At 40.6% G+C, this 14,896-nt stretch overlaps 1 protein-coding gene across 2 annotated transcripts; it reads right to left on the bottom strand.

Annotated features, from left to right (window-relative positions):
- Positions 1-800: 800 nt before the first annotated feature.
- On the bottom strand, positions 801-3,526 carry LOC127311892 (uncharacterized). 2 transcript variants are annotated; one of them, XM_051342377.2, is made up of 5 exons: positions 3,255-3,391; positions 3,031-3,135; positions 1,787-2,083; positions 1,490-1,696; positions 801-1,399 (listed from the first exon to the last, which is right to left on the bottom strand). In XM_051342377.2, the coding sequence occupies exons 3-5, from the start codon at positions 2,042-2,044 to the stop codon at positions 1,049-1,051; spliced, it is 816 nt and encodes a 271-aa protein (XP_051198337.1). In that variant the 5' UTR covers positions 2,045-2,083; positions 3,031-3,135; positions 3,255-3,391; the 3' UTR covers positions 801-1,048. The 2 variants fall into 2 exon arrangements, with proteins under 2 accessions (XP_051198337.1, XP_051198338.1); XM_051342378.2 differs by lacking the exon at positions 3,031-3,135 and having other exon boundaries at positions 3,255-3,526.
- Between the last annotated feature and the right edge of the window lie 11,370 nt (positions 3,527-14,896).

Raw genomic sequence — 14,896 nt, 5'->3', positions numbered from 1 at the left:
TGAAAGAAGGATCTGTTCCTCCTCGTAGTAGGTCTTACATAGTGTCATATAAACAAAAGAATGAGGTTGAACCACAACTCCACAAGCAAGAAAATCAGAAGCTAATGCATGAAAAGGTGATTGGAAAAGTGCGAATTCCATATGCCTCTCTAGTGATTCTAGTTTTAGAAGAAAAAAAGTGGACAACATACAGGCTGTGTGTAATATGAACATACTACTAAAAACAAGTTCCATATCCCAGTTATAGAAGACTTGCTTGATGAATTGCACAGGTCTAAAATTTTCACCACACTAGATTTAAGGTATGTATATCACCAAATTATGACGTCTCCTGATTTTGTTCACAGAATACCATTCACAACCTATTTTGGACATTTTGAGTACTAGGTCATGTCTTTTGGGCTTTCCAGTGCACCTGCATCCTTTTAAGCACTTTGAATGTGGTCTTTGAAAAGTATCTGAGGATAATGATCTTAGTTTTCTTCGAATGATATTTTGATCTACAGGAAAGACTTACAAAGTCACTTGGAACATCTCACTGTACTCCAGGAAACATTCATTGTGAGCTAAAATGAGCAAATGTTCTTTTGGAGTTCAGCAAGTTGAATAACTTGGTCATGCCTTCAGTAGGGAGGTTTTGCTACTGATCCTGCCACAGCACAAGGAGTAGCTAATTGGACAACTCCAAGCAAGACAACACAACCTAGATGCTTACTAGATATTTCAGAAGGATATGGTTGGTTCAGCTAGGGAGGCAGACCCGGTTTGCTCCTTTGCTAGCCAGCTAGGAAGCATAAAGATGAGTAATACTTGATATAACCATGATTATTGTTGGCTGAAACACGATCCACCTAATCATGATTATTCTTGGCTGAAACATGTCCGGCACATGCTGAATTGCTGTACTGGAAGCAAATACTACCAGAGACAGGGAGTAGCTCCAGATAATGAAACTAGCCTATTTCTTCACGTTACTACAACACAGCCGTTTCTTTGGATCCCTCACTCCACAGCAAGAGCACATAAGGAACTTTCCAGGGGGCAAAATTCAGAGTTTCTCGGACATCCTGCGCAGCAGTGCAGCTGCTAATGGTTCCTCCTCAGATTCCTCCTTCGGCTTCTTGGTGAGCCATGCTTCAGCAGCTTCCAGATCCGGGAGCACCGGCGCACCGGACTGCTTCCAGCTCTCGGCGTCAGCAGTCTTGAATCGATCCAGGAGTAGTGCATGCATCCCAATACTCCTTGCAGGGACATAGTCCTTGCGCATGCTGTCGCCTATGTGGAGTGCCTCTTCTGGTGCGATGTTCCCTGCCATTTCCAGCGCAATCTTGAAGAGCGTTGGGTCAGGCTTCTCAACACCAACAATTCCCGAAAACACCCCGAAGTCCCATTCCGAGCCCTATGTGCAAAACTAAGACATGGATCAGGTGACTGCTTTCAAATACTAATGGTTGAAAGGTAGTAACTGTCAGGTGTATTGTTATCAAACCTGATTCAGCCCCAATGCAGGCAAGATGACCTCTTTGTAACGATACTCTGCATTGCTGACGATCCCAACTGTGATCCCCTTTTCTCTCAGCCCTCTCATGAAGGGCTGTGCATCAGGAAACACCGAGTATGGTGCAGAGGAGCCGAAAGCAGAATAAATACGCTTGAAGACTTTCTCAAATGTCTCATCGTCGTAATCATAGCCAGCCTGCAGTACACCAAGCAATCAGATCACTTGGAGCATAAAATAGGTGCTGGTATTTCCTGAAATAGCTCCATATTTGCAAAGATGGTTTACCTTAACGAACGAATCCTTGACACAAATCCGCCACCATTCGATCGTTGGCATCTTTGCCGCAAACCCAAAACATGGGTACTTTCTAGCCATCTCAGTGTATGCAAGCTTGAAGCCTTCATGCATTCGGTTATAGTCAGGGCATGGCTTTCCAGCAGACTTGGCTGCCATACAGTAGTAATCACCAAGCCGGCCTTTGTAAGCAATAAGAGTGCCAGTCACATCCACAGTGACCAACCGTAATTTTGAAAGGAGTGACATGTTTGATGATGATCTGAACTATCGCCTTTGCTATACTATCTGTCAGCAAAGCCACATAAAGAATAAGGATAAGATGCATAAGCAGCTTGACAGGCCGTCCACACATATGCCATCCACTTCTGCAAGTACATTTATTACTTTTTTTTAGGGGTAAGTACATAATTACTTCTGGACATAACTGAGTTGGAAGGAAGCAGCAGCTTAAACTAAATATTTTACACCAGCAATTAAATCTGCGAAGGGCGGGCCTGGTGCAGCGGTAGAGCCTCACCGCCTGTGACCGAGAGGTCCCAGGTTCGAGTCGCGGTCTCCTCACATTGCACTTAGTGAGGGTAAGGCTTGCCACTAACACCTTCCCCAGACACCGCACAGTGCGGGAGCTCTTAGCACTGGGTACATCCTTTTTTTTCCTTTTTAGCAATTAAATCTGCATTACTAAGCCCCTCCCTTCAACTAATTTCCATTATTTTCTTGTGTCACCGAACTAAAACCATTGCAATGGATATAACATGAGGCATGAGGTATTCCAACGGAAGAAGCAAGTGTACAAAATTTGCATTGCTAAGCTAAATGACTCGCATAGAATTGATCCCTTCAATGCTGATAATGCTACTATCAATCCACATTCTCTGTTTCTAATAACCATTCACACTATCACATAATGCATTAAGAGGACAACAAGGATAAATGCGCTTACAAAAGAGGGGCCAAAGAGTTCAACCTGAATAGAACACTTGTTACCGAACAAAAATTTGATGCAATGAAAAATAATATGTAGCTACTGCATAGGACTGGCTACATTCTGGGATCCCCCTTGTTTACAACTAAGATTATTATCTCCTTATTTTCACTGAACTGAACTGATTGCAAATCATGACAGCTCAAAAGTCAAAACAAGTTTAAACAAAACGGTTGTGTGATTGTATAGTACTATATCCTACTCTAATAGCCCCAAATCCAAAGCAAATCTTATCCGGTGCCATTACCTTCAACAGAGGATCAAAGATAACTTAACCGGCCACCAAGAATACCAGCAATTATATCCGTTGCCTAATGGAAAGGGATCGAAGCCTGGTTGGAAAAAAAAGTACCTGCAATAACAGCACGGACACAGGATGCGCCTAGGTATCAGCGACAGCCCGAACATCGCAAGATCCTAGCTTTTTGCACAAGAACAAGAAACAAAGAAAGAATCGAAATCAGAGACTACCTCTCGGTCAGGCGATGCTGCTGCGGAGATTACAGTGTTCAGGTTTGGCTGAGATCTCAAGAAACGGAAAGGGAGCCTGATTCTCCCCCGTTTGGTGTGGGAGTGCGGCTGGGAGTTGGGATTCTGCTGTGTTGGTCGCCGGCTTAAGTACTGGGAGTGGGTAGTGGAAATCTGTGGAATTTGGGAACGGAATACCGGCGGTGCTAGTCCACGGTTTTGTTGCTTCGTCGGGTTCCACGCTTGGGGAAGAGATGGAGATGGAGTGCTCTGGATGAGATAGGTGCGCCATGTCAGCAATAGACCCGCTGAACCCTTGGTTCGCACCAAAGATTAGTTAATTCCGTATTTATACGTGTCGGTATAAACTTTGTTATAAGGTGTATATAATGATTTATGGAAAAATCTGAAGTCTAATTACTAGGGACCGTATATATTCTTTTTACACGAGGGACACATATCTGTTGATGTTGAGATTGGATCCACAGGGGTTTTTCCCTCTCTAAAGTAACACCCGAACTTCTACACGAATACAGTTGACAGAAACGAATATATATGGTGAGTGGTGTTTTGGCACATGGAATCATATATATGTTTCTTTGTTTTGAAATGCATATTACATATATTTTAAAAAATTTAAAAATTAAACCAACATTTTTGCACATATATCTTTACGTGCTACACGCACACAAAGTTGTTTCATACAAAATCAACTTGTCGTGTGGCGTTTAGAAAAAAAACCAAATTCAATTATACAAATGAGGTTTTTTTAAAGATAAATTTTCTTTTTTAACACAGACCAAAAAAAATTTGTTCCTTGCAAACACACATATATTGTGAAGATGTACATGTAAAAAAAATTCGACAATTTTTTTTTAATATTTTGAAATATAATTTTTTAGTAGAGGAAGCATATGCAACCGAGAACCTTTTTAAATTTCCTATATATATGGCCGTGGCGAGTTCTTGATTGACCTTATAGGTCTATTTAATAATGTACATGACGTAATAATATATATCGTCCTTGGTCCTCGCCACCATTGGGTGGTGTTCTGGTGGGAGGGTGTTGGTCCTCTGTGACATGTAACCACTTCTTTTCTTTAAGCTTAATGAAATGACGTCTAGATCTCTTGCCGCGGTTCTTGAAAAAAAATAGACGCATAGAGTTTTGGATCGACCTTGAACTGCAATTTAATAATGTTTTTTACGAACCTAATATATGTGGACTTCTCAATTGTTCTAGAACTAACTTAATTCTTTGCCAGATGACTTTGTGACATCACCCCATTTTATTATAATTTACTTGTAATAGGGAAAAATTGCACACCCATGCGTTCTCACGTGCATGATTCATGATGCAAACCTAATGGTTCTAGATTCTACCTAGAAAAAATTTAATTCTTGGTCACCTACAATTAACAAAACGGATTATATATGATGGGTTTCCCTATAACGAAGAAAATAGATCTATCCTAATTCTTGTGTCCATTTGTTCATGTGTATTTCATCGAAATCTGAACATATTATCAACACGAGGCTCTGTTCGGGTGCACGATGATACGTCCAAAACGTATCTACTTTCCCGAACACTTTTGCTATTGTTTTGCCTCTAATTTGTGTATTTTGGATGCAACTAACACGGACTAACGCTGTTTTCAGCAGAATTGCTCTGGTGTCTCGTTTTTGTGCAGAAATGCAACTTTCAGGAAAATCCTCGGAATTTATGCAAAAGGTTTTATTTTCCCTGAAGAATTACGGAGCCAGAAGGGCAAGCCAGGTGGAGGCCCGAGGCCCCCACACACTAGGCCGGCGCGGCCCAGGAGGCGGGCGCGCCGCCCTATTGTGTGGCCGCCTCGGCTGGCCTCCGACGCCCCCCTCTGGACTACTTAACGCCTTCGACCTAAAAACGCACGGGGGTTAGAAGAAATCGCCAGAAGACATCCAGTACGCCGCCACCATCGCGAAACTCCGTCTCGGGACCAGAAACTCCGTTCTGGCACTTCGCCGAGATGGGAAATTGGAGGAGATCATCTTCATCATCACCACCGACGCCTCTCCATTGACCAGCCATGTTTCCCCATCCATGTGTGAGTAATTCCCCCGCTGTAGGCTGAAGGGGATGGTAGAGATTGGATGAGATTGGTCATGTAATAGCATAAGATTGTTAGGGCATAGTGCCTAGTGTCCGTAATTGGTACTTTTATGATATTGTTGCAACTTGTTATGCTTAATGTTTGTCACTAGGGCCCGAGTGCCATGATCTCAGATCTGAACATGTTATCAATTCATGATGATATTCATTGCTTTATGATCTTACCTGCAAGTTGTATACACGTATTGTTGTCCGGAACCCGAGGCCCCAAAGTGACAGAAATTGGGACAACCGAAGGGGAAGGCGGTGATATGAGGATCACATGTGTTTACGGAGTGTTAATGCTTTGCTCCGGTGCTCTATTAAAAGGAGTACCTTAATTTCCAGTAGATTCCCTAGAGGCCCGGCTGCCACCGGCTAGTAGGACAAAAGATGTTGTGCAAGTTTCTCATTGCGAGCACGTACGACTATATATGGAACACATGCCTATTGATTGATTAGTACTTGGATACCGTTTTATTATTATCTGCAAATGCCCTGCCTTGATTGTTACACGAGTTTCTCTCATCCATGCAACGCCCGTTCATCCATCCCTGTGCCTACAGTATTTTAATCCTGCTGTTTACTATAATCACTACTGATGTCTTTGTTACTCTGCTGCTGTTATTTCACTATCATCTTTGCTATAAATTACATATCGATAAACTCTTGCGAGCAAGTCTGTTTTCAGGTACAGCTGAATTGACAACTCCGCTGTTAAGGCTTACAAGTATTCTTTGTCTCCCCTTGTGTCGAATCAATAAATTGGGTTTTACTTCCCGCGAAGACTATTGCGATCCCCTATACTTGTGGGTCATCAAGACTATTTTCTGGCGCCGTTGCCGGGGAGCATAGCTTTATTTGCAAGTTCATTTGGATTGATATTGTTCGCTGCAAATTCTCCATCACGGGTAAACCTCGCGATCCTAAAGTCGCCATATTACCATCCACTACAAGAAAAGGTACAACTCTGAGTACCTCTGCTGCTCTTGATTCGCCATCTGTGATAGATAAACTTGTTTCACCACCACAAGCTTCACATGCTGGTACTTCTGCTAGATCTGAAAGTTCCTCTTTTAATTTTGATGATGCTTCTGCTGTGCTTGATAATGATGGTTCGTTAGGATCTTTTCTAGATGCTACAATTGCTAGGTCTAGACAAATTAAAAATACTGAAACTCCTAATGAAAATGCTGCTACACCTGTTAATTCACCTGAGTCTGTTGAATACTCTAGTGATGATCTTGATGAAGATTATGTAGAACTTGATGATGATTTCATTGATAAATGCAATGCTACTACTGATGCAAGTAATATTAAAAAGCTTTTGCACAACGTGCTGTTAGATATAAACTGTCTCCTGATCCTAAATTTGCCACATCTCCTATAAACATTAAGGATAAGGATTATGATTTTTCTCTTGATTTATCTGATATATCTATTGTGGAGAAAACACCTTTTTGTGGTACTGAAAAAGAAAGTGCTGTAGAACACATGATTGAGCTGTCTACTTTGAGTAACTTGTTTTCTGATGATGTTGAGAAGCGTACTTATTTCGTTGCTAAATTTTTTCCTTTCTCATTAAAGGATGATGCTAAAATTTGGTACAATAGTTTGCCACCTAATTCCATTGATAGTCCAAAAGAGTTGCTTGATGTTTTCTTTCGGAAATACTTTCCTGCTAGTGCTCAACATATTGCTTTGCAGAGAATTTATAATTTTGACCAGGAAGATGGAGAGAAATTGCCTGAGGCTTGGGCAAGATTTTGCTCTCTTATTAGAGCTCGGCCTGGACATGATCTGGAAAAGCATGATTTACTTAATATATTTTATAGTGGACTAACCATTGAGTCTAGGGCATACCTGGATAGTTGTGCTGGTTGTGTTTTCAGGAAAAGAACTCCAGACGACGCTAAAGAATTATTGGCTAGAATAGGCCGGAATCATGATGATTGGTCTACACCTGAACCAACCTCGACACCAATATTGAAGAAGAGGGGTATGATTAAATTAAATGATGAAGATTTGAGGGAAGCCAAGAAATCTCTTAAAGAAAAAGGTATTAAATCCGAAGATGTGAAGAATTTACCTCCCATAGAAGATTTATGCAAGATAACTCCCCCTTCATCCATGATTGAGGTACACTCTCTTCAACGCTTTACTAGGGAAGATATTCCGTATTCAAAACCTCCTGCTCAATGCTTAGATGAGTTTGATAATTATATTGTTAAGAAAAATAATTTCAATATGAGAGTAGAGAATCATTTAATAGAAAATTCTCGAGCTATTAGTGAATTGCATGGTATTGTGGAGAGAACCTCCAATGATGTTAAGATGCTTGTTAAACATTTTCATATGGTTCAAACTCAAATTGATCAACTCACCAAAGTGCAAAATGACTTGTTAAAAAATAATTCTAAAGAAAAACATGCTTATGAAGTAACAACTAGAGGCGGTGTTTCTACCCAGGATCCTCTATATCCTAAAGGGCATCCCAAAAGAGTTGAACAAGATTCTCAACGAACTGAAACTAGTGCTCCATCTAAGAAAAAGAAACATAAAACTGTTGTAGAATCCTCTGAGCCTGTTAATGATCCTAATAGTATTTCTATTTCTGATGCTGAAACTGAAAGTGGTAATGAAGATGATAAAGATAATGATAAGAATGATGCTTCTGATAAAGAAGAGGTTGAAGAAGAACCTGAAAAGCATGCTAAAAACAAAAAGTATACTAAAGAAGATTGTATTGCTAAGAAACATGGTAATGAAAGAGAACCTTGGGTTCAAAAGCAAATGCCTTTGCCTGCTAAGAAACTAAAATCAAAGGAAGAAGAACACTATTATAAATTTTGTGATTGGATGAAACCTTTATTCCTGCAAATCCCTTTGACTGATGCTATTAAATTGCCTCCTTATTCAAAGTATATGAAAGATATTGTCACTAACAAAAGGAAAATTCCCAATGAGGAGATTTCCACTATGTTTGTAATTACTCTTTCAATGGTAAGGTTCCAAAGAAGCTTGGCGACCCAGGTATACCGACTATTCCTTGTTCTATCAAGAATAATTATGTTAGAACTGCTCTATGTGATTTGGGAGCAGGTGTTAGTGTTATGCCTTTTTCTCTTTATAAGAGACTTTATTTAGATAAGTTGATACCAACTGATCTATCTTTGCAAATGGCTGATAAATCTACTGCTATTCCTGTTGGTATATGTGAGGATGTTCCTGTTCAAGTTACTAATAATTGCTTGATATTAACTGATTTTGTTGTGTTGGAAATGCCTGAAGATGATAATATGTCTATTATTCTTGGGAGACCTTTTCTTAACACCGCAGGGGCTGTTACTGATTGCAATAAAGGAAAAGTTACTTTCAATGTCGATAACAAGGAGCATACCGTTTATTTTCCCAAGAGGATTGACAAAGTATGTGGAGTTAATACAATTTCTAATGCGAGAACTATCAAAGTGGGAACTATTGATTGTCCTATATATGAGCCTAAAGAAGAATATCACACTCTTTTGATTGGATCCATATTAATACAATACAAGGTAACATGATTGATTTGAGGTTTAATTCTTCTTATGCTATGTAAAATTTATTTGGTGGCAAGACTTGATCAACCTTGTTAACAAATTCATTTTATATGCATAGAGGAGCTAAACAACATCTCTTTCTTCCTCCACTTGTTCTACTTGCTGTAGCACTTTTGTGTTGCAAAGTTCTTTAGTTAATTAGAGATTTCAAAATCTTTTTCTGCCCAGTAATAATAAATTTAATACCCAGAAATGTGCATTTTTCAAAGTTTTCAAAAATTCACAAAAATTATACCATTGGTCTTATTTTTCGAAGAGGCACCTGGGGCACCTGGGAGTGACCAGTGGGGCACCCCAGGGTGGCACCCCACAGGCCGGCGTGGCCAGCAAGGGGGGCGCGCCACCCTGGTGTGTGGGCCCCTCCTTGCCCCACTTCTTCATCTCTTTCTCCCATCTCACTCTCTCTCTCGAAAAAACTCGTACTCACTTTCTCTCACTCGCGTTTCTGCCCAAGAGCTCAAGATTTCTCAATCTCTTTGCTCAACCCAGATTTCTGTTTGAAATTTGGCACATTTGCTCTCCGGTATGTGACTCCTCCGATTATCCAAGTAGAATTTTGTTTGGTTGAGTATATTTTGAATATTTTGCTGCTGTAGGTAACATGTTTAGTGAGCTTGCATGCTTGTTCTAAGTGGTAAAAACTAGTTTTAATGCATGATTAGTACTCTAGCAAGTTCCCATAGTAGTTTCCCTCAATTATATGTCACCGAATCAAATTTTATAATGATTGTTGAAAAATTTCAGAAAATGGAGTGGAATAAGCACCAACCCAACCAACAAGAATTGGAGGTGCAACAGGTTATGAGAGTTCACCGCGAAGAAGGAGTATACCCCTCTTACTACCCGTGCGTTGATTTTATGAGAAGTGCAGGAATCTTGCAAGATGTTCAAAATCTGATTTCCAAGGCAGATTTGGGAAATTTTGTTGGTGGTGAACCATACCAATATGCAAAACTGACCATGTCTGTAGTGCAAGATTTTGAATTCAATTGGTCCCAGACTAACCCCATGGTTTGATACAAAATTTATAATAAAACTATCAACTTGCCATTCGATGACTTTTGTGCAGCAATTAGAGTGCCACAATGGGGATCATGCGAGAAGATAAGGGGACTGCCGCAGGAGCTCTTGAGTCTCTACAAGATGATTTGTCATGGAAGAAGCTTCTCAGAGGATATTGGTAAAATCAGTAGTATTCAACTCCCAGCTATTCGTTACTTTGCTTATTTCATCACCAAGTGCGTTCTTGCTAGCAAGAATGCAAGTAAGTTATCTATCCAGGATTTAGCTTTTCTAGCTGCTGCATTACAAGGTGATAGGACTTACAACTTGGGTGCTTTGATAGCCTATAGACTTGCTACTAACCGTGAGAAGGGAGGAATTTGTGGAGGTCTCATCGCCTCTCATTTATTAGCTTTGCATGGTGTAGAACCTCACCATCTTGATATTCAGCTCTCCATAGAGAAATTTGACATAGTCTCCATGATTAAGCATGAATTTGTTTCTGATTTGTCTAATTTGAGCAACCTGTCTTACAAGATAACATTTTACAAGAAAACTTGGAGAACAACTAAGAAAACTGAAAAACTAGTAGGATTGCCTGCACCTGTTCTGTTTAACTTTGATTCCAGGAAGGATTGGTCAGTCACGGAAGGTGAACTGAATGCATACATAGAGGGAGATGGCCATCATGCAAGAGACGGCACAGAGGAGGCCGAGGAATGCCTCGACTCGTCATCCGATGTAGCAAGTTCTTCGCATCAACAAGTTGGGCATGAGGAGCCTTCACCCTTTTCTTCTGCACCAGGACCTTATTATGACTACGCCATGTATGATCCACCGGCGTGGAACCCTGACCCTCGCTGGGGTTGATCTCCACTTAGGCAAAAAGCCTAAGCATGGGGGGGGGGGGTATACCGGCATCACTCATTCTTTGCATATTATAGTTGCTGGATACTTGTACATACTTGTTTAGTTTCTTAAAGTGGTTTTCTAATAAGAGGGAGATGATATTTGGGGAAGTGCTGATTGAAAACAGATTTTGGACTGATACCAAAAAAATTCTCAAAAACAGTCAGAAAGTTATTTTGCGAAGCAAATTTTTGTGCATGTTCCTCAGGTTGTTATCTAACTTTCATTAGTTGAACACTTTTCGAGCTGAGCAGCGGAAGAATTTCTTAAAAATCGATTACTGTACTGCTGTCAAGTTTGACGAATTTCTGCTGCTTTGTGTTTATGTGACCCTTTTAGTTTTCATTTTCTTGTTTTTGCTTTGTTTCTTTCCTAAAACACAAAAAGACCAAAAATATTTCTGTTGTTTCTCTTTACCATTTGTTTACTTTGGTTTCTTGCTTTTATTTTGCTTTATTTGCTATCGTTGGTTTGCTATAAGAAAATCCAAAAAGATTTTGCTTTGTTTGCTTGTTTCCAATTCGAAAACACCAAAACTATTTGTTGTTCTTCTTTGGTTTTGTAAAGTTCATTATGGAGTTCAGTGGTCTTCGGTGGTGGGAGCTTGGTTTTCATTCCATATTATTCAAGCTACACAAGTGAAAAGGCAATAATGACGATCTACGACAATTCGATTGTGGTGAGAGGCTGGTATGAACTCTATTTGTTTTCATTTTTGTACATATACTCATCCATGTGAGCATGCTTAGTTGGTTCATGTGAGGTATATGTCATTTAAGAAAGTCTAGTAGTTCATGATCTCTCATGATTAGCTCCAATTTATTAATATGAGTAGCATGTCATAAATATTTGTCTGCATTGCTTTATTCATAGATAGATATGACATTGTGGTATCCTCCTCTGAATAATTCACTCAGATCAACTTGGCACATGCTCACGCATGCATATGACTGAACAAAAGTCAATTAAGCCTCGATGATTTACTTTACCTCAGAGTTCTTGTATCACTTTTATGCCTCCGTTAATTTATTTTGTCGAAAGCATGATTATGACAGTTACTGCTCTCTTGATTGTCGCTTCCCAGTCTATTGCTAGCCTTCACTTGTACTGAGCGGGAACGCTGCTCGTGCTTCCAAACCCCTGAAAACCAAGTTATTCCAAAGTGTCCACCATAAATACCTATGCATGGCATTTCAAACCTTTCCAAGTAAATTCTCATGTGCTACCTTTAAACCTTCAAAATGCTTCTCAATTTGTGTCAATGTTTTATAGCTCATGAGGAAATATGTGGTGTTTATCTTTCAATCTTGTCATTTACTCCTGACAGACTTTCATAATGGACTAGTGGCACATCCGCTTATCCAATAATTTTGCAAAAAGAGCTGGCAACGGGGTTCCCAGCCCCAATTAATCAACTTTCATTAATAATTCTCTTCACATGTTTTGCCCTGATTTATCAGTAAGCAATTAAAATTGCAAATAGACACTCCTCCATGGTATGTGATTGATTTAAGGCACCCGAGGATTCGGTTAGCCATGGCTTGTGTAAGCAAAGGTTGGGGGAGTGTCATCCATAATGAAACTAAAATATATGTGTAAACAAAAGAGAAGAGGGATGATTTACCTTGCTGGTAGAGATAACGTCCTTCATGGGAGCCGCTCTTGAAAGTCTGGTTGACGAGGTAGTTAGAGTACCCACTATCATTCGTTGACAACAACAAACACCTCTCAAAATAATTTTACTCCTGTTTTACAAATGAAAAGCTCTAGCACATGTTAATCCCTGCTTCCCTCTGCGAAGGGTCAATCTTTTACTTTTACATTGTGTCTCCATCCTTTCTTTGAGCACCTTCTTGAGAGCACAACTGTCATTCTTAGTATAATATGCTTGTCCCAAAAGGTGATTAATTGTGGTATAACTTTGATGCTTTTATCTTTGATAACCTCTTCTTCCAGTCTTCCCATGAACTTCAAAGGTGCCCAAGCATTTATGTTTTGCTGTACAAATACGGGCAAGCGAGATACCACTTTATCATATCATTCTATGAACATTGCAATCCTGCTGATAGACATGATTCATGATGCTCATTATTAATTTGTTGGTACCTTTTCCATGATTGACATAGCTATTAGATGATTTTATTTGCATGTATCTTATTATGAATTGCTTAAGTACTTGCCATATCATGAGAATATTTACATCATATGAAAAAATGTGTTCGTGAAAGTTCTTTTATCGCACTCAGTTGTTAACTGAATTGCTTGAGGACAAGCAATAAGCTAAGCTTGGGGGAGTTGATACGTCCAAAACGTATCTACTTTCCCGAACACTTTTGCTATTGTTTTGCCTCTAATTTGTGTATTTTGGATGCAACTAACACGGACTAACGCTGTTTTCAGCAGAATTGCTCTGGTGTCTCGTTTTTGTGCAGAAATCCAGCTTTCAGGAAAATCCTCGGAATTTATGCAAAATGTCTTATTTTCCCAGAAGAATTACGGAGCCAGAAGGGCAAGCCAGGTGGAGGCCCGAGGCCCCCACACACTAGGCCGGCGCGGCCCAGGAGGGGGGCGCGCCGCCCTGTTGTGTGGCCGCCTCGGCTGGCCTCCGACGCCCCCTCTGGACTACTCAACGCCTTTGACCTAAAAATGCACGGGGGTTAGAAGAAATCGCCAGAAGACATCCAGTACGCCGCCACCATCACGAAACTCTGTCTCGGGACCAGAAACTCCGTTCTGGCACTTCGCCGGGACGGGAAATTGGAGGAGATCATCGCCATCATCACCACTGACGCCTCTCCATCGACTAGCCATGTTTCCCCATCCATGTGTGAGTAATTCCCCCGCTGTAGGCTGAAGGGGATGGTAGGGATTGGATGAGATTGGTCATGTAATAGCATAAGATTGTTAGGGCATAGTGCCTAGTGTCCGTAATTGGTACTTTTATGATATTGTTGCAACTTGTTATGCTTAATGCTTGTCACTAGGGCCCGAGTGCCATGATCTCAGATCTGAACATGTTATCAATTCATGATGATATTCATTGCTTTATGATCTTACCTGCAAGTTGTATACATGTATTGTTGTCCGGAACCCGAGGCCCCAAAGTGACAGAAATTGGGACAACCGAAGGGGAAGGCGGTGATATGAGGATCACATGTGTTCACGGAGTGTTAATGCTTTGCTCCGGTGCTCTATTAAAAGGAGTACCTTAATTTCCAGTAGATTCCCTAGAGGCCCGGCTGCCACCGGCTGGTAGGACAAAAGATGTTGTGCAAGTTTCTCATTGCGAGCACGTACGACTATATATGGAACACATGCCTATTGATTGATTAGTACTTGGATACCGTTTTATTATTATCTGCAAATGCCCTGCCTTGATTGTTACATGAGTTTCTCTCATCCATGCAACGCCCGTTCATCCATCCCTGTGCCTACAGTATTTTAATCCTGCTATTTACTATAATCACTACTGTTGTCTTTGTTACTCTGCTGCTGTTATTTCACTACTGCTACTGCTATAAAACTGTTACTACTGATAAACTCTTGCGAGCAAGTCTGTTTCCAGGTGCAGCTGAATTGACAACTCCGCTGTTAAGGCTTACAAGTATTCTTTGTCTCCCCTTGTGTCGAATCAATAAATTGGGTTTTACTTCTCGCGAAGACTGTTGCGATCCCCTATACTTGTGGGTCATCACACGACGAGGAGGGAATTAAACTCTAGCTCGGTGCCAACCTTACCATCGCCGACCTCCATCACCTTCTCGCCGACCATCTCTCGCGGGGACGATCGATCACATGCTAGTACTGATCTTCACGTCATCGTCCCATCCCACATCGAACAAAATAAAACTGAGGTGTGAGTTCACCATCATGATTTTTATCGATCAATTTCCGTATCCGCCTCAAATACTAGGAAAATGCTATATTACCGTCGGTGCACCAAATATTGGTGCGTCGATGTTGCCTAAATACCATCGGTGCACCGCAAAATCCGAATTAGTTCA

The sequence above is a fragment of the Lolium perenne genome, chromosome 7, assembly GCF_019359855.2.
Source record: "Lolium perenne isolate Kyuss_39 chromosome 7, Kyuss_2.0, whole genome shotgun sequence".
NCBI classification, from domain to species: domain Eukaryota; kingdom Viridiplantae; phylum Streptophyta; class Magnoliopsida; order Poales; family Poaceae; genus Lolium; species Lolium perenne.
The sequence above is the reverse complement of the archived record's forward strand: the minus strand, read 5'-3'. Positions and strand labels throughout refer to the sequence as shown.